Source organism: Ostrea edulis, chromosome 10, assembly GCF_947568905.1.
Source record: "Ostrea edulis chromosome 10, xbOstEdul1.1, whole genome shotgun sequence".
NCBI classification, from domain to species: Eukaryota; Metazoa; Mollusca; class Bivalvia; order Ostreida; family Ostreidae; genus Ostrea; species Ostrea edulis.
The window spans coordinates 25,253,870-25,281,694 of record NC_079173.1 but is presented as its reverse complement, the minus strand read 5'-3'; the positions used below and the strand labels follow the sequence as shown (position 1 = coordinate 25,281,694).

General features: G+C 35.9%; 1 protein-coding gene across 2 annotated transcripts in view; it reads left to right on the top strand.

The window, feature by feature from the left end:
* The window catches only part of LOC125665626 (integrin beta pat-3-like), a 39,349-nt gene extending 14,428 nt beyond the window's left edge, over positions 1-24,921 (top strand). Inside the window, exons 7-23 of one of the 2 annotated variants that reach the window (XM_048898366.2) lie at positions 4,635-4,731; positions 5,271-5,357; positions 6,887-6,970; positions 9,768-9,845; positions 10,001-10,219; positions 12,203-12,288; positions 12,391-12,442; positions 13,316-13,468; positions 13,940-14,076; positions 14,176-14,297; positions 14,495-14,604; positions 15,914-16,000; positions 16,617-16,749; positions 17,213-17,296; positions 17,514-17,558; positions 20,737-20,906; positions 22,438-24,921. In XM_048898366.2, the coding sequence (XP_048754323.2) occupies positions 4,635-4,731; positions 5,271-5,357; positions 6,887-6,970; positions 9,768-9,845; positions 10,001-10,219; positions 12,203-12,288; positions 12,391-12,442; positions 13,316-13,468; positions 13,940-14,076; positions 14,176-14,297; positions 14,495-14,604; positions 15,914-16,000; positions 16,617-16,749; positions 17,213-17,296; positions 17,514-17,558; positions 20,737-20,906; positions 22,438-22,539 (1,846 nt within the window). In that variant the 3' untranslated portion in view covers positions 22,540-24,921. Of the gene's footprint in view, positions 1-4,634; positions 4,732-5,270; positions 5,358-6,886; positions 6,971-9,767; positions 9,846-10,000; positions 10,220-12,202; positions 12,289-12,390; positions 12,443-13,315; positions 13,469-13,939; positions 14,077-14,175; positions 14,298-14,494; positions 14,605-15,913; positions 16,001-16,329; positions 16,363-16,616; positions 16,750-17,212; positions 17,297-17,513; positions 17,559-20,736; positions 20,907-22,437 lie in introns of those variants that run through there. The other variant, XM_056152343.1, reaches the window with a different exon arrangement.
* The last annotated feature ends 2,904 nt before the right edge of the window (positions 24,922-27,825 follow it).

The following is a 27,825-nucleotide window of genomic DNA, read 5'->3' as shown; positions in this document are numbered from 1 at the left end:
ATGTATTTCAATTTTATCATTATTTAATAATAAACATTTGTTTTGATTTAAACCTGTTTTAAATCGAGGCCCTGTGTCACAAAGGTGTGGCACGATAAAGACCCCACTTTGCTCAAAGGCCGTAAGCGCCGAGCAAAGGCCTAACTTTTACACCTTAAATCTTTTTTCGTTATACATTGAATACCTTAATTCACGTTATTTTCACGATTTAGTGTTGTTTTTAATTTGTCTACACCCATGGTCACGCAATCTAACTTAACTATGCTAGAAATGTATCCGGAACAGCGCTTTGGATTGGATATCATGACCATGGCTGTAGTAAGACCTGTCAATCACCCTAACAGTAAGGGAGGTATTGGATTGGTATGACAAGAAGAGTCTAATGGAGGAGAGGGTACTGACCCAAACTCCCCGTCGAGGCCTCATTACGTCACCTACGAATAGACCTCTCCTATGTGACGCACCACAATATACAGATTTGTATATTGTGAGTCCGCAATTATCACGCAGACAAATTACACTAAAGAAGTAGTTCGCAGTTAAAAGTCTGAAGATATTAATATTAAGAGCATTAATATAAAAGTATGAATTTTATTTTAAACATAAAATGATCAAAAGATCATTAAAAAGTAGGGAGACTCTGTTCAAATTATTGTGTAAAGTAATGAACTTGATGTTTACGTTCTTGTTTTGAAAGTTGTTTACGTTTGACGTTATGTTTTTTCGTCATTCTACAGTGACGTCACCGTATACGCGGCCTAAGAAATCGCTATCCCATAATGCCTAAGTGGAAGAGTTTGGTTTGTGAGCAAACGAACTCTGGCGGAAGTTTGGGTACTGACCCAGATCTAGTCACGGTCTCTTCCGATTGATTGATTGTATTGTTTAGCTCGAGAATCTTTCACTCATATGGAGACGATCTTGTAGGGATCCGGGTTAGAATAGGTCCTCAGTGCCCCTTGCTTACCGTAAGAGGCGACTAAATGTGGCGATCCTTTGAATGAGATTTCAAAAACCGAGCCCCCGTGTCACGATAAAGATCCTTCCCTGCTCAAAGGCGGTAAGCGCCGAGTAAAAGCCTAACTTTTGCAGCCCTTCACCGGCAATTGTGATGTATCCTCATCAAGAGGGACGTTAAACAATATACAACCAACCAACACATGGAGACGTCACCATTGCCGGTGAAGGGCTGCAAAATTTAGGCCTATGGCTATACTCGGCTCTTATGTCCTTTGAACAGGGAGGGATCTTTATCGTGCCACACCTGCTGTGACACGGAGTCTCGGTTTTTGCGGTCTCATCCGAAGGACCGCCCTATTTAGTCGCTTCTTACGACTAACAAGAGGTACTGAGGACTTAACCCGGATCCCCACGGGATCGTTCTTCCGAAGAAAAGATGACTGCTAAATTTAACACTTCAAATTGACCATGAAATAAGAAAGACGGACGAGAACATGACAAAGTAATCAAATGAAAAGAAGGTCATTCAGGGACAATTTACCAATAAGTACGTAATTCAATATATAGAACGATGACTGGCATTGAGTAAGGAAGGTAATATGATGACGTCAAGAACACGACTGACTAGACGGGGTGAAAATGCACGTGACGGTGCGCAAACGTCATTCGTTTGCTATAAAATTAACATCTCTAATTTTTGATAGGTTCTTTTAGTTTTATGCATGTACATGTACATGTACACTGTAAGAGCAATCCACCAGTGTTTTGAGACATTCTTTAGCTGAAATTTAGGTACATCAAATATGTGTTATGACATTCAACGAATTAATTTTATTTTATAAAATTACACTCTTCATACATGTAGCTTAGTGAAGTAGTGACGGGAAGGTGATGGAAAAATAGATAAACAAACTTTTAACTATGAAAATTCAACGTTTACTGAGGCTTAAGAAATCGGATGTCCTGTTGCCATGAAAAGATGATTCATAGCACATTCTTAAAAGAGTCATGATAAAAAGGCAGAAATATGCATATCTTGTGTAAAATTTCATCAAAAGACGTGTTTGTCGATTTTCACATCATTATGATGCTTATAATTACAAAGAATGACTGACTTAATATAAGTCATACACATTCTTGAATTTGTACAATGTCTTGGTAGCTCAGTGGTAGAGCGTTCGCTTTGTAACCGGGAGTCGTGAGTTCGAGCCCCGCTATGACCTCGTCAAACCTAAGACCTAAACTTAGGTAGTGGTTGCTCCTTCTCCAAACGCTCGGCATTTAAAAGTAAGGATTGGGGGTCTCTCGGACAAGATCTTAAAAACGGAGGTAGGCGTTGGCACGTTAAAGAGCTACTGTCCTGGGCGCTAAGCATATGTCGAAATTTGTGTTACCTCACCTACAGCTGGCAACGTCTCAGAATCAATTAAATTTTCTCGACGGGACGTAGTCGATGGCTTGAATTTAGGGACAATCAGAACAAAATCTTTTTCTGTGTCTTCATGGTCACTGTAAACTGGATGAAAGTCAGCAGCGGCACATACGTCTCCATCTGATTGGGCATTGTAAACCATCGAGGAAATCGGTAGTCAATGTATTCCGTCTTTCTGTTGCACGGATTGTGTTGTGTGGTCAAAACGAGTGATGGATGAGTGGCCGGGGGGACCAGAATCAGGAACAACCAGATTTCTGCAATGGATCTTTATTATATTCTGTCTGATACCTTCGTTCGTTGGCAATGTGGTGGTGCTGGGCCGAAGGAAGCAAAGACTAATGGCTTTCGAACTTGGTACTTTCGAGATGGAAAGACAGTTGTGGACTAACATGGCGTACTTTTTTGGTTGTTGAAATTTATGCCCAATTTACACAACCAGGCAGTGATTAGGTCTGATGCCAGGTATCCTCTCTCTCTCTCTCTCTCTCTTTTATCTCTGAGATTCCCAAAGTATTGATGGTTTTGAGACATCGTGGGTTTCTTGATTTGCTAAATGCTGTCTGACGTGTTACATACCGATTGTTAGGCCGTTCTTGGCACACTGATTTTGACTACGGATAACTCCGTTTACCTGATCAGGGTATAGGGCTCACGGCGGGTGTGACCGGTCGACAGGGGATCCTTACTCCACCTAGGCACCTGATCCCATCTCTGGTATGTCCAGGGATCCGTGTTTGTCCAACTATCTATTTTGTATTGATTATAGGAGTTATGATTGATTGATTGATGTTTTCCGCCACACTCAACAATTTTTCAGTTATATGATGGCGCCCAGTTTTTATTGGTGCAAAAGAGAACCCAGATACAATGTACCTCTGTACAGAACGACCTTCCGAAAGTAAACTGGGAAACCTCACTTACCGGCGCGAGCGGGATTCGAACCCGCGCCGACAGAGGTGAGAGACCGTGTGATTTTTTAGCGCGATGCTCTAACCACTCGGCCACGGGAATGAGATTGATCACTGTTCGTTATCTTCACCTTTCATGTAGTAGATAAGGTGTGTAGGGAGTATTCGAGATATCAGTGTTCGAGTTAATGAACAATTCGATATGTCAGTGTTCGAGTTAATGAACAATTCGATATGTCAGTGTTCGAGGTAATGAACAATTCGATTTGTCAGTGTTCGAGTTAATGAACAATTCGATATGTCAGTGTTCGAGTTAATGAACAATTCGATATGTCAGTGTTCGAGTTAATGAACAATTCGATATGTCAGTGTTCGAGTTAATGAACAATTCGATATGTTAGTGTTCGAGTTAATGAACAATTCGATATGTCAGTGTTCGAGTTAATGAACAATTCAATATGTCAGTGTTCGAGTTAATGAACAATTCGATATGTCAGTGTTCGAGTTTATGAACATTTCGATATATCTGTATTCATTTAATGAACAGTATCTGTAAATTGCTTTTCGTTGTGATTTAAAAATAAGGAATAAAACCTTTTCAGTCATGAAATCAATTCCCATTGAACATGCGTACCAAATAACAAAAAGGACACTACGAAAGTAAGTAATGTCAGTAAGTCTTGCACAGAAATTGATCTTAGAGGAAAGCAGGGGGAATATATTTTGTTTAGGGTCATGCAGGCATCAGAAAATTGTACAAGGCCTACGGTACAAGTGTGACATATTGTTAATGGGTTCCTGCGAAGTGAATGCGAAACATGTTAAGTACTCAGTGTAATCATTAAAGTCGTCCTTGTATATTCAAGTGTCATGGTGTGGATTGCAATTCTGTTACGCAAAGAAGCACGTTGTGTTTTCATGTTTTATGTGTACAATCAGGATAGGTACAGCTACGGACTGTTTACATATTATGATAACGCCTTTTACATCGTTGCTTTTTCATGCTTTATTTATTTTCTATGTTTTTTGTGTATAACATTCTGTAGTAAGGTATATATGCATTGTAGAACACCTTTGAGCGTACATAGAGTATGAAAAGGGTGCTATATAAATATGGTATTATTTTTAAACACATATACACAAACCAACGTTTACTTACGATTACAGGTATGCACCTGCATATTAACTTGCACATGGTAGATATTGTAATGTACCAGAAAGATGTAAAAAGATTTTTTTTTCTAGTTTAAAGCTGATTAGGCATCAATCTAAAAAAAAAAAAAGGACGGAATATTGGAATTAATTACAGATTAAAGATGTTTTTCTTTCAGTCTAAATGACCCATGTGTAGGAACTTCCGTCACGTGTGACAAGGCCTACTCCTACCGCCATCGACAGAAGCTCACTAGCGACATCTCGATATTCGAGGTAATGATAATATCGTTCCTTCTCGTGCTTTCTTATCAACATGAGTCTTCTAATGGTCAGTTTTATTTTTGATCGAAGTGAGTCCTTCTGATAGTCAGTTGTCTGACGTGAGTCCTTCTGATAGTCAGTTGTCTGACGTGAGTCCTTCTGATAGTCAGATGTCTGACGTCAATTCTCCAGATGTATGAGCTGAATCACGTGACCAAACTTAGTATATGTTCTTACTATGGTAGATAATTCAGTATGTCTTTTTGTGAGAGATCGACATGCTATGTCTCCCATGATGTGGTGAAATATTGGTCAGCATGAACTAGAAACACACTGTTTTAATTTTAAAATGATTACCAGTATTTTGAATGATGTTACATGCAATTCTTAGGTGAACGTAAATATAATGGTATCTGATAACTAAACTTTTCACGAGTTATTTAACGGGACAGGGACGTGTACCCCCTCAATAATTTTATCTCAACAATTTTGCAGATTTCAATATAATTTCTTTACTGACCTTGTATCTTCTATATATATGATTGTTTTAGAGTGCTGTAGATGACATTAAAACCACGGCTAACTTTGATAAACCAGAGGGTCTATTTGATGGGTTATTGCAGGCTATGGTGTGCGGGGTAAGTACAATTGTCAACACTTCGTCATAAAGAGTTTCCATCTTTTTGGCTCACCTGAACCATAGACTCAAGTGAGTTTTCTGATCAAAATTTGTTCGCTGTCTGTCGGCATGGTAAACTTTTCACAATATCATCTTCTCCAGAACCATTGAATTGATTTCAATCAAACTTGACACAGAATATCCTTGTGTGAAGGGGTTTGAATTTGTTGAATGAAGCGACACCTATTCTTTCAAAGGGGAGATAATCAAGAAAAGGCAAAACTAGGGTAGTGTCTTCTAAGATCTTCTCTGGGCCAGAAAATATTAATCTTATGTGGAAACTTCCTGACATGGTAAACATTCAAGTTTTTGAAGGTAATATACAGTACAAAACTTTAACAAAAATCTACAAAAGCAATAATACTGTAATTAGTCATATTACTATGTAAGCCTCCACTGATAGACGTGCAGATTGACGTTTTTCAACGTCATCATCCCGCGGATAGGGTGGCGCTACAATAGGGGAACAAAGTTTCATATGGGAATTTATAGGGGAAAATCTTTTGAACATCTTCCTCCAAAGATCAACAGGGCCTTTACCCGTCATACAGTGTACAAATATGCAAGCATTCTCAGGTAATGCAGAATTCAGTTTATTGAAATCTTTTTATTTAAAGAAAAAAACAACATCTCCTCAAGACCAGCAGGGTTTTAATTTGTTATCATTAATATGCAAGCATCCTCATCATGTATTGCAAATTTAGTTTTCTTCAAATCGTTGCCTGGGGATGGGATGGGGCCTCAGTAGGGGATCACACTATATATAATCTCTAAAAACATTCTTATCAAGAATCACTGATTAAATATAATGATTTGCAAGCATTACAATGTGGTGCAGATTGAAATTCCACTAGTGTTGGATTACATAGGGAATCAAAGCTTTAAAAATGAGAATACATATCAGGGTCACACTAAATTAAATCAATATGCAACCATTCTGAATTCAGAATGTTTTTGTTTTTTACATGGACCCTAGGGTGCAGGTGGGACTAGAACTAGGGATCAAAGTAACTTTAAGATTTTCAAGAAATTATCTTCTCCAGATCAGCATGGCCATGTAAGTCATATTGATTTTGAGACATTCCCATGTTGTGTGGATACAACTTCAGTTATGTCACATACCCAAGGGGCTAGGGGTAGGTTGGGGTCATAATAGGGGGTCAAAATTTGTCATTAGATGAAAGAGGGTAAAGCCATTTTAGAATTCTTCATCGGATAAACAGCATGGTAAATGTGACTCAGGTGAGAGTTGTGATCCATGGGCCTCATGTTATGTCCAGCACAATAGGTTTGTGGTTTCTTGTGGAGCAAGAGGGTCAAAATATCCTGACGTGCTTATTACACAGATGACGTCACTAACCTACAGAAGTATGGATAACATTTGCCTAGAACACAGTGAACGGTATATTGACGTATTTTAACCACTTTATAGAATCACGAACCAGCTACACGTGTGTAATTTTTAATTGTACGGTATATGCTTTTTAGGACAGAATTGGCTGGAGAAATAAGGCACGGAGAATGTTGCTGTATGCTACAGATATCAACTTCCATCAGGCTGGGGACGGGCGGGTGAGTAGATGTGAACATCAACAGACCGAATCTCTAAAAACCAACGTCTAGTGATCGGTCTGTTTGTAAGAGAGTTATGAATACCGTATACAGAAAATTATATGGACACTGATCTACTAAAACAAGTTTCTGTCCTTTAAAAAGGGAACGCATTACGTGAACATAGGCACGTGTTTCTAACAAAAAATTAAAATATTCTAGGTTAGAATAAAAGTGTTTGCAAACAATTTTGTTTTTTAAAAAAATATTGAAACATGCAAATAGATGTATTTCATTAACGTCATATTGCTAGAGCTGTAATGATATATACAGGCCTTATCGTTATGAAATATTAATCATATTTGTAGCTTTGACCCTTAACTTCAGAATTAAGAGTCATCCTTGTATGATATTCGGATCTTTTAAAAAGTTCACATTCAACAGAGAACACAATCTGATCTAAATACTATAAAGCAGTTCAGGTTTGAGTTTCATGCTTGGACCTAATCTAGTGATATAAATCTGGCAACAAATATCCTTAATCCAATGATATACATCTGGCAACAACATATCCTTAATCCAATTATATAAATCTGACAACTAAATATCCTTAATCCAATGATATAAATCTGGCAACAAAATACCTTAATCCAATGATATAAATCTGGCAATAAAATACCCTTAATCCAATGATATAAATCTGGCAACAAAATATCCTTAATCCAATGATATACATCTGGCAAAAAAAATATCCTTAATCCAATGATAATAATCTGGCAACAAAATATCCTTAATCCAATGATATAAATCTGGCAACAAAATATCCTTAAACCAATGATATAAATCTGACAACAAAATATTGATGCTCACAAGTTTGAATGTCATTTTCTATTTCAAAATCCCGTGGGGATCCGGGTTAGAATAGGTTCTCAGTCCCCCCTTGCTTGTCGTAAGAGGCGACTAAATGGGGCGGTCCTTCGGATGAGACCGCAAAAACCGAGGTCCCGTATCACAGCAGGTGTGGCACGATAAAGATTATTCCGTCTTCCAATGGAACAAAGGACAAAACGGATAGTATAACCTCCTTAATTCGTTTATTGTAACTCTCCAAATGGCTGAGAGACAAATGTGAATGTCTGAGTGTGTGGTAAAAAGCTACAAGAAAAAATAAGGTACATTATAGAAAATTATTACAAGAACTGCTTTCCATAGATTTAACATTTGAACATGAATTCACCCAATAAGTGTATGAAATTTACCAAACAATAAAATAAACCCTGTCAATCAATACTGTCATTAGCTAGAACTATAATGTCATTAACTATGTAAATTAGATGAGTTATATCTGCTCAAATATAAAACAACAGGACAATGTCACTATGGGTTTCCATACATTTACAATGTGATACAAACACATGAGATATATGCATCAGAATGACAAAATTCTAATATGTGCAACTGGAGAAAGGTATAGGTACTTTAAATGTACATTCAACTTACACCGTGGGTGGCCTACAGAAGGAAAATTCCAACAAGAATAACAAAAACAAAGGAGCACTTTTTCACACGAGATTTGGCGGCAACAGACAAGAGAGATAACTCACACATGGATGATGTACTAAACAAAGAACAATAACTCTGACATACTCATCAAAATTCTCAATCCAGAACAAAGGTCCCTCCCTGCTCAATGACCATAAGCGCCGAGCATAGGCTTAAATTTTACAGCCCTTCACCGGCAGTGGTGACGTCTCCATATGAGTGAAATATTTTCGAGAGGGACGTTAAACAATATTCAATCAATCTATTTCGAAAGATCAGTGCATCTTCACAAAGAATGTCCATTTTAAGATATAACAAGATAATAGGCAGTGGCGGATTTAAAGGGGACGCAGCCCGCGCGCGCCCCCTAAAATTTTCAAATTTAAGGTAAATCGTGGTATCTTGTTTAGAAAAATGTACTAACCGATAACAGAAAACAATAATTTCATCCATTCCCGGAGAAATAAATATCAAAATCTTTTGTTTTCTTGAATACTGTATTGGGAGAACTTAATTTTTTTCCAAAAACCCTTAAAATTTGCGTCATTTTTATTAATCTCACCTTATAAAAAATGATAGAAAATAGTACAAATGACTGAATACGAGATATATTTCAAGCTCTATAAAACCTATAAAATCCAGGAGCCTCAAGGCGGCCCCCAGACCCCCTGCCTCATAAAGTGGCGCCCCCCGTAGCCACAATTCCTGGATCCGCCCCTGATAGGTCCTTATTGGGCGTCGCTGAACTGAAGATACAGTATATACAAATAAACCAGACTCCATAACATTAATCGAGTTTTATTAAGAACACTGAAAAACGGTTTTCACAAACCATACAGAACATTTTTATATTCTCTGATAATGAAACATTGCCAATTCCGATAAATATTGTACTTGCGCATGCGCTAACTAACTTACGGTCACGTGCTACTCTGTTACATGTAGGTTGGTCGGTTGGTTGAATATTGTTTAACGTTCCGTTTGAGAATTTTTCACTCATATCGAGATATCACCATTTCTGTCGAGGTCTGTAAAATCTAGGCCTATGCCCGGAGCTTACAGCCTTTGAGCTTGGAGGGATCTTTATCGTGTCACACCTGCTGTGACAGCACGTGCGGCACGATAAAGACCCCTCCCTGAGGAAGACGTTAAACAATATACAACCAACCTATCGTAATGAAGAATATTTGAACCAAACAAAGAACTATGGCTGTTATTCGGTAGGATTTAGACCATGGGGTGCTAGTATAGCGCAGTGCTTGTTTTATTTTGACAGTTGGCTGGAATCCTGGAACCAAATGATGGTTACTGTCACCTGGATGGTACCGGATTGTATACTAAGGCAGAGATACAGGTAATAATGTTATATGTATATATGTACATGTACATCAAATTAATAAAAAAAACCAATGTTTTTCTTTTTTCTTTTTCTGTACATGTTCGTTCACGTATAAGAGTACTCTATTTTCATACCTATTGTTTTCACACAATCTTTTTTAAATCTCTCAGGACTATCCCTCGGTGGGTCAAATCATCCAAAAAGCCAAAGAAAACAACATCAATATCATTTTTGTTATTGGCGGGAATTCATCTGAATTGACCAATGAACAGGTTCGGAATCTTTACTACGACAAGCTGGCCACACTGTTACCAGGCGGGACTCCACGTGCGTCACAGTTGTCCACAGACGCTAGAAATATTTTGAACATCGTCAGCGACAACTACAGGGTAAGAGACATCCGGGGACTTAGATACATGTAATATATTCAGATAAAGGTAATTTATATCCGAGGACTTAGATACACATGAGACAATCTACATCCAGGGACCTAGATATGTGTAATATATTCCGATAAAGACAATTTATATCTGGGGACCAACGTGTGTAGATACGTGTAATGGTCTAGTTCGATCATCAGCCATAGTAGTTGTTTAGTAGACTTCCGAAATTTCTATACGCATGCCTAGCTTGCTTCCGGACCTTCAGTGCGCATGTCTTGTTATTAAAGGTTCAACCATTCTGTAAGCATAGGTTGCTATGTGATAGACTAGTCACCCGCAGTGACACTTCTTCCGGTTTTGACCAAAGGCAGTTCGATCGTACTTTGGTTCGACTTTAGTTACTATGGTAGATGACCGAACTAGGCCAACATATTCCGATAAAGACAATTTAAATCCGGGACCTAGAGACATGTAATATATTCCAATATTTGTGCAATTTATATCCGGGACCTGGATACATGTTCCTTTTTTAAGCAATTTATATCCGGGGACTTAGATACACGTAATATATTCCGATAAAGGCAATCTACATCCGGGAACCTAGTACGTGTGATATATTCCGATAAAGACAATCGATATCCGAAATACTTTCTGTCTGTGGGAATCCCATGGTGTTGTTTTCTTAGATTAGGTCTACATGTAGGCACATTTTCAGCTCCTTATTTCCTAGAGACTTTCTTATTCTAAAGAGGGTATCAGCTAGTTTTCAAAACAAAACACAAAAAAATCTTCATTTTGAATTTAAGTTTGCCATTTTGAAAAATTATCCCGTACAAACAATAACAAGTACAATAATGTTATCTGTTAACAAGTGATAATTTTACCTTAACAAGTATGATAGTTTTATCTGTTAACAAGTATGATAGTTTTATCTGTTAACAAGTATGATGGTTCTATCTGTTAACAAGTGATAATTTTATCTGTTAACAAGTATGATAGTTTTATCTGTTAACAAGTGATAGTTTTATCTGTTAACAAGTCTGATAATTTTATCTGTTAACAAGTATGATAATTTCATCTGTAAACAAGTATGATAATTTTATCTGTTAACAAGTATGATCGTTTTATCTGTTAACAAGTATGATAGTTTTATCTGTTAACAAGTATGATGGTTCTATCTGTTAACAAGTGATAATTTTATCTGTTAACAAGTATGATAGTTTTATCTGTTAACAAGTGATAGTTTTATCTGTTAACAAGTCTGATAATTTTATCTGTTAACAAGTATGATAATTTCATCTGTAAACAAGTATGATAATTTTATCTGTTAACAAGTATGATAGTTTTATCTGTTAACAAGTGATAGTTTTATCTGTTAACAAGTCTGATAATTTTATCTGTTAACAAGTATGATAGTTTTATCTGTTAACATGTATGATAGTTTTATCTGTAAACAAGTATGATAATTTTATCTGTTAACAAGTATGATGGTTTTATCTGTTAACAAGTATGATAATTTTATCTGTTAACAAGTATGATAGTTTTATCTGTAAACAAGTATGATAATTTTATCTGTAAACAAGTATGATAGTTTTATCTGTTAACAGGTATGATAATTTTATCTGTTAACAAGTATGATAATTTTATCTGTAAACAAGTATGATAATTTTATCTGTTAACAAGTGATAGTTTTATCTGTTAACAAGTGATAGTTTTATCTGTTAACAAGTATGATAATTTTATCTGTAAACAAGTATGATAGTTTTATCTGTTAACAAGTATGATAATTTTATTTGTAAACAAGTATGATAATTTTATCTGTTAACACGTATGATAATTTTATTTGTAAACAAGTATGATAATTTTATCTGTAAACAAGTATGATAATTTTATCTGTAAACAAGTATGATAGTTTTATCTGTAAACAAATATGATAATTTTATCTGTAAATAAGTACAATAATGAACTTGTTATCTGTTTCTCTTTCAGCGTCTTCGGGAGACGGTAAAATTGGTAGTTAACGAAGATTATGATGAATTAGATGTTACCATGTACACCAACTGTAGAACAGGCGGGTAAGTAAAATAAATATTTCATTTCGTGAAGCCTGGGAATGTTTTTTTGTTTTCTTTAATTAATTACGGCTGTCATGTGATTAATGTCTATTCTCTCTACAGGCGGTTGAAAGACAAGACTAATATTTGTTCTGGACTCACGATCGAGAAATGGGTAAGAATTACAGTGATCATAGATATATATAATAAACCCGAGTGAATCAGTTGACCTATTGCCGTTGGTCTTCGTTTACCGTCGTCCGCTAACATATTTGAATTTTTAACTTCTTGAAAACAACAAGGTCAATTGTTACCATTTTTTGGTGTGAAGCATCTCTAGGATAAGAGGAATATAAAATTGTGAAATTTGTGCCCTTACTACCCCTTAAAGGCCTCATGAGCAGAGTCAAATATGCTTTTGGTCTTGAAAATGTTTTAGACCTTAGAAAATCTTCTCTACTCCTATACATGTATATATTTGATAATTACTAAATGCATGATTAAGATGTCCATTCGAGATCTCTACCTTGTGAAATTCATGGCTCCTGTGTCAATGGTTATGGCCTGTTTTGTTAGATTACTTATATGTAGTATCTTTATAGCGATGTGCGCGGCTTTCTGCGCAGAAGTGCAAAATTTCGAATTAGGTCTGTCGTCCTTATGAAAACAGACTATAGGAACTCTTCAATTTCGGGAGATAAAATATTACGCCATGAAAGTCATAATTTGAATGGAAAAAGTGGTAGTTTTTACTACGGAATTTACACACCTAGAGAGTAAGTGATACAGAGTTGGTTTTAATAATAGTCAAATGAATTATTTGAAGCGAACAGCAGTGTTAGAACCGACCGAAGCTGAAAGTAAATTTCCAAGCATGAATTACTATGTGAAGGACTGCTCATGCTCCGAGATTCGGTCATGGTGTCAGTCCAAATATCCAGCCGAGCTGAATCGCAGCCGAGATCACTGAGTCCCAAGAGCAATTATGTCATGATGTATACTCATATGTTAAAAAGTACACTTTCAAATAAGTATTTTTATATCTCAGGCGAATTTCACTCCATATATGATATCAAATTTGACAACATGCCCGGAGACTAGAAACCTATCCTTCACGATTTTCCCTGAGGGTTTAGAAGAGCGCGTGCAGGTGGAGGTAGAGCACGTGTGTGATTGTGACTGTCAGCTGCCACCCGAGGCGGTAGGCTATCACTTATACTATAATAGCAAAGCAGAGGCGGATCCAGGAAGTTTTTAAAGGGGGGTGTTCTACCATTAATTTTGGTTTTCAAAACGCGTTATTTTTACCTTTTTGAGGAAACTTTTCTGACGTAAAGGGGGGGGGGGGGGGGGGGGTCCACCTCGGACCTCCTTCTGGATCCGGCTCTGCAGAGTATCAATAAATCCTTATTTGCAATGTACGCAACCCTGGAATGCTCTGACGACACGTGTAGTCTTCATGTCGATTTAGACTGTCTGAAAGACACAATCGTATTGAAAAAATTTCCATTAAAATATTTTTGTGCATGAAAATTAAAATCAAAACTTGTATTCTTTAAAATATGTATAACTACCACACACTTGTACTCCTGTACACAGATGATGAAATGCTTTGGTTTTTGTGTAGCTTGCACACGCCTATATTAGGACATGTCATCTCTCTGATTTCTAGGAGACTGACAGTGCCAAATGCAACTACAATGGGACGTATGAGTGCGGAATCTGCAACTGTAACTCGGGATGGATTGGGGACAGTTGTGAATGTGATAACAGGGGAACGGCGGAACAGTCTTGCGGTACCCCTAACGGGTAAGGGCTTCACACAGTTATCTTAACAGTCCCGCGGTACCCCTAACGGGTAAGGACATCAAACAGCTATCTAACACATTCCTGTTATCTTTTAAACAGAATCTGTAATAATGCTGGAAATTGTACATGCCGGAAGTGTGAATGTTTTAAGGGCTACAGCGGGGAGAAATGTGAATGCAATGACGAGAACTGTCGGACTTTCAACAAGCTTCTGTGTGGCGGTATGCTCACTTCGATGATTTAAATATGTATGCATGTCTGATTATAATGTAATAAATCTGCCTAATCATTGTGTAATAAAACTAGAAATGAAAGTTAAAAGAAATACGTTTACTAAGTTCATTAAGTAAATTAAGAAAATGTTTATATTGTTTCATATAAGTGACACACCTTGTTATTTTATTGATCTGAATGTCAGGTTCTGAGCGCGGGAGATGTGACTGTGGAAAATGTGCCTGCAATGCTAACTATACGGGCGATGCTTGTGACTGTCTAACGTCAACCGACCCCTGTAAAAATAACAACGGGGTGAGTATGTCTATGTCTGACTTTAGAAGCCATGCAAAGTTATATCTCCTAAGTAATATCCGTCATCAACTGCTCATAACATCAGACGAAGTACTTCTGTAGTAAAACATAGTACATGTATTCCCAATAGTAATAGTCGGGAAGGTCACAACACTGATTAATACATGTAGCAGTGAAGGTCACAACATTTAATAGCAGTGAAGGTCACGATATTAATAGCAGTGAAGTTCACAACATTAATAGCAGCGAAGGTCACAGCATTAATAGCAGTGAAGGTCACAACATAAATAGCTGTGAAGGTCACAGGTGTTTAAGATGGCAAAATGAAGATGACAAACCGTGATCAATCTCAATGAAGAATACAAGAGATTGAGGGTAGGTAAAACAGGTGGAATCAGGTGCATAGGAGGAGTAAGCATCCCCTGTTGAAGGGTCCACCGACGTGATCCCTTTATCTTGATCGAGTAAATTGCATAATCCGTAGTGAAAATCATTATGTAAAGAACGGCTTAACAATTGATATGAAGCACATCAGACACAACAGGCCGTATTTGCAAATTCGATCATTATAACATCAATAGAATTTACGAAATGCAGACTTTAAACATGACTTTTAAAAACCCTGTAGCATCGAATTATTTGTCAGTAGCTTGCCTCGATTTAAGAAATGATCATACGTAGAACATGCTTCCGTACATCGCCACATACAGGTGAACATGGAATATTGCTAAATAGATATGGAAAATTGTCGACGGAGAAGCTGAAATCATCCCGTTTGTCATAAAGTTGAGTTATTAGTTTGTCTTTTTAAAACATCAAAGTATATTCAATAAATTATCCAAATATGAAGCAGATATGGAAGACACCATATTCTGTAAACGAAGGTCTTGTGTCACGTTTGTACTATAGGGAACCCTCACTGTTACGGTCTTGTGCGCTATGCATAGGCCATGCTTGTAAGGTCAAACTTTGTTACACTTTACCTAAAGATGGCGAAGCTTTAATACACGAAGGAACAAAATTTTCAGATGGGAATGTAAAACAAACTAACAAATAAACAAAATTTCCATAGTACCAAAATACTTTTTCTGTTGCCAGCTTGTGTAAAATACATGTAGGAAAAAATATCTAAAAATTGCAAACAAGAAATCAAATTTCTGAGTGAAATGTAGAGTACTTGTGTGATAATTGATAATCCAAAGCACGTTGTTATCGTTAAGGTATTCTGAACACTTTTCATTTCGACGGTGAATTTACTGTGAACATATGACGCTGTATTCTTCTATGGAAGTATATATAATACTTTTAGACAATTTGTTCCGGTAATGGTGTGTGTGAATGCGGACGATGCCGATGTAACGCTGGATTCCGGGGCACCCTCTGTAACAGCTGCACGGTAGGTATCACAGCGCCATTCAATTTAAAGCAATTTTTTATTCAAACACACTTTGGCATAAAAAAAACCCCAACTTGAATACAAATTGAGTATTTACATAATTATATAACAAAGCCTCGTTAATATATAGTTCTGAGTTTTAAAGCGATAGTTTAGATTACTTTAACTTGCAAGGAGTTACCAGGACAATTACAACACTAACTGGTTTTCTTCTCTCGCGATAGATTCCCTAAGATTTGATGATTCTGAAGTCATTTAACTTCTCATGATTGTTCATGTTTCAGAGTTATCTTGGTATCTGTAACAGAACTTGATTATTCATGTTTCAGAGTTGTCCTGGTATCTAACAAAACTTGATTATTCATGTTTCAGAGTTGTCCTGGTATGTGTAACTAAACTTGATTATTCATGTTTCAGAGTTGTCCTGCTATCTAACAAAACTTGATTATTCATGTTTCAGAGTTGTCCTGCTATCTAATAAAACTTGATTATTCATGTTTCAGAGTTGGTCTGGTATGTGTAACAGAACTTGATTATTCATGTAACAGAACTTGATTATTCATGTTTTAGAATGTGTTCTGGTATCTGTAACTAAACTTGATTATTCATGTTTCAGAGTTGTCCTGGTATCTGTAACAACAACAAGGACTGCGCCGAGTGTGTGGCCTTTAACCAGGGTTCTTATAACTCGACCATCTGTAAACAGCGTTGTTATAATGTTAAGACGGCTTCGTTACTGGAGGCGCCAAGTGAGTAATAAAAGAGATATAGTATAGAGTCCACGCTCTGGAACCATAGACTCAAAAAGGAGCTCTCTTATACACAAAGCAAATAGTGAGACGAAGTGATATGCATGCGATTATGAGCATGAGTCTGGCCCATCTACCAGCATATAAGCTTCGGGGATATCTGCTCTTGATTTCTGATTTATTTTTATATTAATATGACTTTTAGCAAGTGTATTGATTTTGTGATCGGGAGGGCGAAGATCAACGTGGCCAAAACAAAGTGTGCCATTTTATTTATTGTTAATACACGTATTGCCTTCTTGAAATGTTTAATGAATGTATAAATGAAATTCCCGAAAATGTTTAAGGAACAGCTAAAAACTAAAATAAATTAGACGTTACAAATAGAATGTTGTCTCTTGTCTACATTGAAATGATCTACCTGTATATAGTATATACACGGTTCATTGAACATATATTTCAGCACAAGAAGGAGCGAATTCTACGGTAACAATAAAATCCTGTATCACAGAGGACGTGTACGGATGCATCATCAACTTTAATGTCTGTAAGTGTTAAAACTAATTCAGATTTCCATTCCATTTTGCCACATAGACAGCTGGGTGTTTTTTTTTATATCCGATTATCCTATTGACTAGATATGCTTTCAGTTTAAGTGTATTCATGCAAATTATTTAGTAATGAGCGTTATACTGCTTGTTATATATTACAAATTATTTGATTTAATTTACGACTAATGAGCCGGGGGTTTGTTTTATTTGAAGATGATAGTGAAAGTCGACAGGAAGTGGTGGTCAAAGACACAAAGCGTAAGTAATGATACAGCTATCTATCTAATTCATGGATCCACCGCGCCCTTAAGCCCCGCCCTATTTTCGACCGCGGTTTCAATGCATCACAAACAATATGGCGGACAATGCTGATTGGAACAATCAGTGTATATTCATTATGAGCTAAGCGAAACAATTTTGTGTTTCACTGAAATATTTATGAAATATTAAGAAATTAAAAAAACTGAGGTGTATTTATTCTCGTCATACTGAAAAAGTTAGATCATTGTGGCTGAAATTATTGTCACAAAGGAAAATGAAATATGCTTTATGCACGTTTTTTGGGGGGGGGGTGTATTAGAGTTACCTACCCTTTTTATACGCCCGTCTTAAGACGGGCCGTATTATGTTATGGCCTTCATGTCCGTCCGTCTGTCCGTCTGTCCGTCCGTCTGTTAGCTTTTTCGTGTCCGGCTCATAACTTAAATACTATAAGGCCTAGAATAATCAAACTTTGTCAGTTGATACATCTTGGGTAGAAGGTGTGTCGCACATTAAAACCAGGTCGCTGTGACTTTTAATTAAGAAGATATGGCCAAATATGGTAAAACCCTGTCCGGCTCATAACTTGAAAACTATTTGATCTAGAATCATGAAACTTGGTCAACTTATGCATCTTAGGTAGAAGGTGTGTCGCACTGTACTTTAAGGTCACTGTGACATTTAGTTGAAGTGATTTTTTGAAAAAAGTATGTTATAATTGGTACAATCCCTACTCATATAAGAGTTTTGTAGAAAACCTCATTCAAAAATGTTACATCAAGAAAACACATATTTTTTTTATGATATACTGTACAGCTTTTTTTAGCCTATGTAATGTTTCCTTTGTTTCTAACAATAACATGAGAAATTCCACTTGTCCCATGGGAGTAGCATGCAAAGGGCATTTTGACAAGACTAATTAATGAGTTTTGTGTAGAGCATCTCTGATCAACATGATCAAGCAGGTGTTATCTTTATCTCTAGGGAATTGGGCAGAGAGATCTTAGCCTCTTAATTGCAGATATACCAGAAATTATTTGTGAAAGTGAATTTGTTTGTTGTGGTTAGTCTTTATTTTCAAAATTAATTTGACATTGTACTATATAATTTTTAATTTTTTTTCTCAGCAACCTATATGCAGAGTATCATTTCTCACTAAGACAACAAATGGTTGCAATATGTATAAAGGCCTATTTTAATGATTAGTATTTTGATGTTTTGTTATTGTTCAGAAAAAAGATATACAATGAACAAAGCTGCAGATTGGGCATTTGTGTAAATCTGAACAGATGAAATAGTATTGCAATAACCATATTAAAAAATGTTAATTCAAGAAACTACACATTCTTCATTATATACACTGTACTATACAGCAGTATATAACAAACAAATTATTTCTTTTGTGTCAGTAACAAGAGAAATTTCCCTTGTCCCATGGGTGTAATTATCAAGCAATTCAGGAGGCATTTTGCTAACAGAAAAATTGCATTCTGTCAAATTATAGATTAATTAATGAGTTTAGAAGATTTCTGTTACAGCAATCTGATCAAGGAGGTGCTATCTATATCTCTTGCAATCGGGAATTGGGCAGAGGAATCTGGCCTTCTAATTGATCTGTCAAATTTTAGAACAGTTCTAATTGGTAGCCATTACTTTGAAAGTTAATTTGGTATAAAGTTTAAGAATTAATATGATATTGTAAAATATATTTTTATTTTATATCTCAACAACAAGGTGCAGATTGTCATGTCTCAAGTCTAACACAACCAGTTGAGAAATATATGATGTATTATTTTTTTCTAATTAATAACTACACCATAGGAGATGCACCAGTGTTTGAAATAACCGTTTTTAATCTATATTTATTTATATTGACATCACCATGCATTTTTTACTTTTATACTTGAAGATTTGACAAAGGCAGATACTGATATATGTATTTTTTGATATGTTGAATAAATCAACCTTTTTGAGTACTCCCATTTATTGTAAGTTGTTTGCTTGGATAAAGGGCTATCTTGCACTTTAATCATTTCATTGAAAACATTTGGGAAAAGGTTTTTATATCCTTTTAAAAATCATTAAGCTTACATTATCAATATTTGAAGCAATGTCACATGAGGCCATAAAGTGGGTAAGATTCTTAAAGGAAGGTTGACATTTGGTTCCATGCATACCTATCTCTTCATGGTGATATGTTCATGTTAACAGTATGTGACGGGCGTATCATGTGCCGTGGCGGTGCACTTTATTGATAAATTTGTTATGGATTCTTTATTTTATCAATAGAATTTATCTAAAATACTGCATTTTTGTAAGCCTGAAAATGTGTGATGTTTATTATAAACTAAAAGATTATCTGACTACGGCTTTTATTCCAACCCGGGGATACGTTATTGTGGTTCTAAAATATGTAATTCTGATCAGTGAAAGTCAATTGTTTGTTGGATCATTTGTTATACGTCACCTCGAGAAATGTTCTGTTATATCGAGAGGTCACCATCTTTAGATGAAGGGCCATATCAGTTTCGACCTATGCATGACGCTTACGGCCGTAGCAGTGAAAGGTGAAGATAACGAACAGTGATCAATCTCCTAACTCCTATAAAGGTGAAGATAACGAACAGTGATCAACTCCTATAAAGGTGAAGATAACGAACAATGATCAATCTCCTAACTCCTTTAAAGGTGAAGATAACGAACAGTGATCAATCTCATAACTCCTGTAAAGGTGAAGATAACGAACAGTGATCAATCTCATAACTAATATAAGCAATACAAAATACAGAGTTAAGCAAACACGGACCCCTGGATATACCAGAGGTAGGATCAGGTGCCTAGGAGGAGTAAGCATTCCCCTGTTGACCGATCACACCCGCCGTGAGCCCTATAGGGTTCTTTATCGTGCCAACGCCTGCCGCGGGTTTTAAGGTCATATTCAAAAGACCAGCGATTCTCACTTGTGAATGTCAACTGTATGGCGAAGGAGCAGTCGCTATCTATTTTTCCATGACATGAATACGACTCGAACCCACGACCTCCCGCTTCTGAAGCGAAGACTCTACCATTGAGCCACTGCGACCTACAGAAGTGTCCTTGATAGAAACATTACAAAACAGTGACAAGCAAAGACGATAGAACTTTGAAGATGTCCTTGTTTTTTTTTATGTTATAGGATGCCCACCAGGTCCACCAAACCCGCTGACGATAGGACTAAGTATTTCTGGAGCCATTTTCCTCGTGGGATTGCTGCTGCTGCTGATCTGGAAATTACTTACAATGTTATACGACAGCATGGAATACTCCAGATTTGAATCGGAGATCCAGAATCCAGCCTGGGAAAAGGTAACATCATTGTTCTTATGTAGATGAACTATTGCAATGGAAGGTGTTTCAAGATTGATTCTATGAACTATCACTGCTCTGACATAAACAATAATAACTGAGAGTCAATCAAAACAGCGGAAATTGAATCCCCAATTTATTTCCAGACGATTGAATGATTCGAGCTTACATAGAGAGATAAATACTTTATTAAATTGTATATGTCTTAAATAAAAGTTACCACAGAGTCCTCCACATTTGCTTTGTACTTGAGATATTCTATTGAAAATAAATATTAACGGCAAACGAACTACTCAACTTAATGACAAACGGGTTGATTCCAGCTTCTCCGTCGTCAACTTCCCATATTTATGTAGCAATAATAATATTCCATTATCACCTACATATGGCGTTTATATCTCTCAACTGATTCGATATGAAAGAGCTTGTTCTGCGTATGATCAGATTCTAAATCAAGACAGGCTACTGACAAGTTGATGTTACAGGGGTTTCAACAGTATCGCTTAAAGTCAGCATTTCGCAAATTCTTTGGTCGTTATAATGGTCTAGTTTGCCATTACAACCTACAGGCATGTATCATTGGTTCAAATGCTGTCTGACGTTTTCATACCGATTGTTAGGCCTATCTTGGTACACTGATTTTGACTACAAATTACTCCACTTACCTGATCAAGATATAGGATTCACGGAAGGTGTGACCGGTCAACAGGGGATATTTCCTCCTCCTAGGCACCTGTCCCACCTCTGGTATATCCAGGGTCCGTGTTTGCCCAACTCGCTATTTTGTATTCCTTGTGGGAGCTGTGAGACTGATCACTGTTCGTTATCTTCATCTTTCATAAAGGAGTAGTAGGGATATTTGTACAGGGAATATTAGGAGGTATCAAACAGTGGGGATATTGTCTGACAGAACAATGGGGGAAGGAGAGGAAGAATCTGATTTAACCTGAAGTATCCAAACAAACTTAACTAACATTCTACCACGCTAAAATTGATTGGGCTCTCCTCAGAAGGTTACGGTAACTCGGATGAATCCTCTAATCCCCCCTCCCCATTGTTTTATCATACGATAATCCCATTGTTTGATACCCTAATACATCCTGTAAGGCAGTCCTTCTTATTTTGAGAAATTAATAATTTTCCTTAAGACCGAGGTCCCTACATTATTTGTCATTATATCGAAAATAAAATGTTACTTTGAGCTCATGTTTAGGTCAAACTATTTTGCATGTCAGATAAATTCATGAGGAGAACATACAACAACAAAGGTGTGCATTTTCCTCAGTTTCCAATTAACATATATCCTAAAATATAAAAACTTACTGTAGCTAAGATTTCCTTTCCATTCATTTTTTTCCATTTTCCCTAATTGATAGACACCAGATGAATTTTATTCCTGAGAAATGAGTGTTGTGACATGGGATATGCAAAAGAGTATTTCCGGTGGTATTTTCCACATTTTGAAAATATCATGTCTTATATTGATAATGGAAACCCTGCATTGGTTTCATTAGAGTTTATTTTGTTTTAGTCTGAAAACCCTATCTACAAAGACTGCGTGACCACAGTACAGAATCCAATGCACGAAACAGAATTAAACCATGAAGGCGATGAAAAGACTGCTCTGTACTAAAGGGAGACAAATGTTGATACAACATAAGGAAGAGACAGACAGTATAGAAATACCAATGTACTATTACATGTACCACCAAAAAAACCAATGTACTATATTACATGTACCACAAAAAAAAAACCCAATGTACTTTTACATGTACCATAAAAAAACCAATGTTCTATTACCACAGAAAGCAATGTAAGGAATTTACTACTGCAGTTTGAAAGGGATTGAAGAACAAATATAAAATAAAAATTGTTTTTAATATAAGGTGTGATTACTTAAATAATATATTTGTCAAGTATTGCTCATTTGAGTAAGAAACCTATTTTATATACCTGACCTGCAGTATATGTAAGGTACTTACTTGATTACAGTATATTACTTAATTAGTACTGATTATGTGTGCTTATACAGAGAGATTGTGACTCTAGTTATCAATAATATGAATTACGTGAATTGTGGCATGTAAAATTTTGCAATATTTGATATTTTCAATTTGTATTTCATAGTTTTTCAAATGTATTGTGAAGCAAATTATTTGTATTGTATATTTTTCTTTTGTATTGTATAATTTTTTAATTGCATAGTAGAAGTTTTCATTTGTATTGTATATTTTCCTTTTGTATTCTATATTTTCCGTTTGTGTTGTATAATTTAGGTAAATTATTTCTAATACAAATGGGAAAAAATCACAATACAATGGAAATTATACATTACAAATGTAAAAACCATACCGTTTGCCAGTACAACCTACATTTGGGTCAAATGCTGTCTGACGTGTTTCATACCGATTGTTAGGCCGTTCTTGGCACACTGATTTTGACTACGGATTACACTGTTTACCTCAGATAGGGCTCACGAAGGGTGTGACCGCTCAACAGGGGATGCTTTCTCTTCCAAAGCACCTGATCCTACCTCTGGTATATCCAGAGGTCCGTGTTTGCCCAACCCTTAATTTTGTATTCCTTATGTAGGAGTTATGAGATGGATCACTGTTCGTTATTTTCGCCTTTCATACAATGCAAACGGAAAAGATCAAATATTGCAATGTTTGACATGTCATAGTGAATTGATAATGAGAAGTATATCAATGCGCAGTTGCATGGCCTGCTTTTTGTGAAATCCATATGCAATCCAACGAATAGTAAGGCGCCAGTTGTGGACCAAATAAAGCTGTATATAAGTTTGTCTATATAGATATATTTAGATTACGGATAATTTTAATTAATGAATTTGCTAATTATCTAGTTTACGTGGATTACTCCCGATGTAATTGAGCAGTATGTTAATTAATTATCGCAATACATGATATATATTAATCATGACATCTTGCAACAGATTCCTAAAAACAGCTGACCCATGGTTTCATTGGTATATAGTGCAATATTCCTATATCACCTGTTTTACAATCAAAATCGTGTGCAATTGTACGTTTTTATAATCTTTATATGTAGCAAAGATTAATCAAACCTTGAAACCATGGCTCCTAATGTTGTTTAAATTAAACATTTTTACCCAGGCGTCATGGACTCTTCTGGGTAAGTTTCGAGGTAGTGTTTATTTTTTATTAATTAAAAATGAACATTCTGTTCAAACATTGTTTTGATTACTATGTTAGGACGTACATAATTTTTGACGATGGTTAACCAGTATTCATGGAGTATGGATTGAGAATCATGACTTTTTTTATACATGAATTAAACCTTCATTGGCCAAAATGTGCAATATATTGAATTTCAAATAATTTCCATTTACTGGTTCATTTCCTATTTACGTTATTTTTTTTTTTGCTCATGTGTTTTTCATTTTGTCATTCATAATGTTGATATTGCACCACAGAACTCTGTTCATAACCCTGGAGAGTCAGTATAAGATGCATTTGTTTGTTTTGAGCTCGGGTGTTTAAGAATACATGAACATAGGTTATCAATTTTTAATTGTGTGGTATTGAATGTAATTTTTTTTTTTTAAAAGTTGAGCATGGGAAATGTTTTGTGTATTTCTATTGAAATATCTGTAATACATCTTTATTATATACATGCCATTTTTATGTATTTAGCGAGAGTTTGTGTAACTGTGTGAGAATTTGAATTCCCGAAAGAATGCAAAGTTTCAGTAATATATGAATTTAGATTTTGATTCTTTCATTTTCGCTGAGTGTGATAGATCGGGTCATGTTAATTAGGGATAGTTTTTGTGATATCAACAGTTATTGTGTGTTCTGATGACACGTGGTTTGTGTCCTGATGTCCAAAGTGCCTATGTTACAAATCATGTGTATTAGGTTTCATGTCATTCGCTATTTATCTTTCAATACGCAAAGGCGCGATTTTTTGTAATATTTTCTTTATAGGTATTTTTATATATATCGTAATAAAATATTTTTCAATTTTATAATGATGACATAGTTTATTTCATTTCCTCTTGAATTGCTTGTCTCAAGGTGGAACATTATAACCACGCAATTTCCGAGCTGCCAAATAGTTGTTTCCATTTTTGAACTCTTGCGTATGGTGAGACCCAAGGTTTCAGTTTTTAAATACATTTAATATACCAATCAATGGGATGGATAAATATGAGTTACTGTACCTATGCTGAATTCTTAAACTTCACGAAAACCGTTACAAACAAAGATACATTGCTGGATCCAGTAAGTGTTCTATCAAGCCCCTATCTTGCTACTCTAGAAAATAGCTGTGAAGGATCATTTCACGTCCCGTCGAGAATTCATCACTCATATTGAGACGTCACCAGCTGTAGGTGAAATACCACAAATTTAGTATCTAGGATTAGAGCTCAGGGTCGTAGCCGTTTTTCTTTAGCGTGCCAACGTCTGTCTCCGTTTTCAAGGTCATATCCGAAAGACACGTGATTCTCGCTTCCAAATGCCGAGCGTTTGGTGAAGGAGCAATCACTACATATTTTAACATCTCAGGTTTGAGGCGGCCATGGCACGAGCGGGACTCGAACTAACGACCTCCAGTTTACGAAGCAAACGCTCTACCACTGAGCTACCGCGACTGGTCCAGCTGTGAAGGAGAAACTTTAGACGTACTGTGCCACAACATATGCCAGCAATGGTGTAAATCAATGTGGATTCTAAAAAGTTCTAAAGAACTTCAACAAAATTTGAAATTTCCAAACTTTTTTCAAATCAACAATATCAAAACGTATGACTTTTCAAAACTTTACACGACCATTCCTCACGATGAATTAAAGACTAGACAGTTTGACATCATTGACAGTTGCTTCTTCAACAAACATGAATAAAGGAAACATTATATCCCATGATCAGTCATCCATAAAATTACTCTGATAGAAGTTGAAATAAAAACAATATGCTGGAGTTCCTCATTTACAATATCTTCGTAGTCTTTGGTGATCAGATCTTCCAACAGTCTGTTGGAATTCACATGGGCACGAATTGTGCTCCTTTGTTAGCTGACCTGTTTTTATATTCTTATGAAGCAGACTTTATTCAAAATTTTCTACCCATTTATACATTTAGATGTATTGACGGCGTTTTATGTATTAACAATTATCATTTTTCATTCATATATCAATTCGATATATTCCTGTGAACTCGAAATAAAAGACACTGCAGAGTCCTCCAGATCTGCTTCGTACTTAGTTATTCTATTGAAAATAAATATTAACGGCAAACTAACAACTCAATTTTATGACAAACGGGATGATCTGGCCTTTTTCATCGTTAACTTCCCATATCTATGTAGCAATATTTCATTATCACCTGTATATGGTGTTGATATCTCTCAACTGATTCGATACGCAAGAGTTTGTTCTGCGTATGATCAGTTTGTAAATCGAGACAGGCTACTGACAAACATGTTGATGTTACAGGGGTTTTAATAGTCTCGATTAAAGTGAACATTTCGCAAATTCTATGGTCATTATAATGATCTCGTTTACCGATACAACTTATCATTGGGTCAAATGCTGTATGTCGTGTTTCATACCGATTATGAGTCCGTTCTTGACACATTCATTTTTAAGTACGGATTACTTCGTCTACTTAATCAAGATATAGTGCTCACAGCGGGTGTGACCGGTCGACAGGGCATGCTTACTCCTACTAGGCACCTGATCCCACCTCCGGTATTCCCAGGGGTACGTGTTTGCCCATCTCTATTTTGTATTGTTTATAGGAGTTATGAGATTGATCACTGTTCGTTATCATCGCCTTTCATAACTAACAACATTGTCAAATCAAGATTTATCGGATATGAATAAAGAGTTCGCATATGAATATCAATGTTATCAAATATAAATAACACGATTATCGAATATGAATATTAACAAGATTATTGAATATAGATAACACTATTATCGAATATAAATAAAACAATTATCGAATATAAATAATACAATTATCGAATATAAATAACACGATTATCGAATATGAATAACAAGATTATTGAATATAAACAACAAGATTATCGAATATAGATAACACTATTATCGAATATAAATAAGACAATTATCTATATAAATAAAACAATTATCGAATATAAATAACAGGATTATCGAATATGAATAACAAGATTATTGAATATAAACAACAAGATTATCGAATATAGATAACGCAATTATCAAATATATATAACACAATTATCGAATAAAAATAATACAATTATCGAATATAAATAACACGATTATTGGATATGAATAACACGATTATCGAATATATACCCAATATATATATGATATATAAAGCACCGATATGACCAACGACGGGATAAGTCTAGGGACGACCCGTCCCCTCCTCAGGATAACGAAAGAATAAATAAAGGGCCAGGCGAAGACGGATCAGGTGCCTAGAAGGAGGAATTAAGCATCCCCTGCCGACCGATCACACCCGCCGTGAACCCGACAAGATAAGTCGTACGTTGAGTTCAATTTACCACTAAATTAGATTTTAATGAATTCTTGTTTAGGATTGCAAAAATCCGGAACAATATGATAATAATGATTTTAACAGTCAGGTTAGAGTGTTATGCTTGAATTGATGTTTTAAAATACAGATATACGTGAACAGATTCAGTAATGGTACGATTTAGAAACACAATGTCAAAACTCCGAAACGAAGTAAACTGGGTTACGTGTTGAAATTCTGTTTAGGAAGACAAATTTACCTGAAAGAATCTGGAATAATACTCTAATGGTACAATTCAAAAACTCAAGGTCGACACCCAAGGCTGAAACGAATGAAAATAAGTTGTACGTTCAATTATATTATATTAGGTATTAAATACACAACCTATTGATACGATTCAAACAACA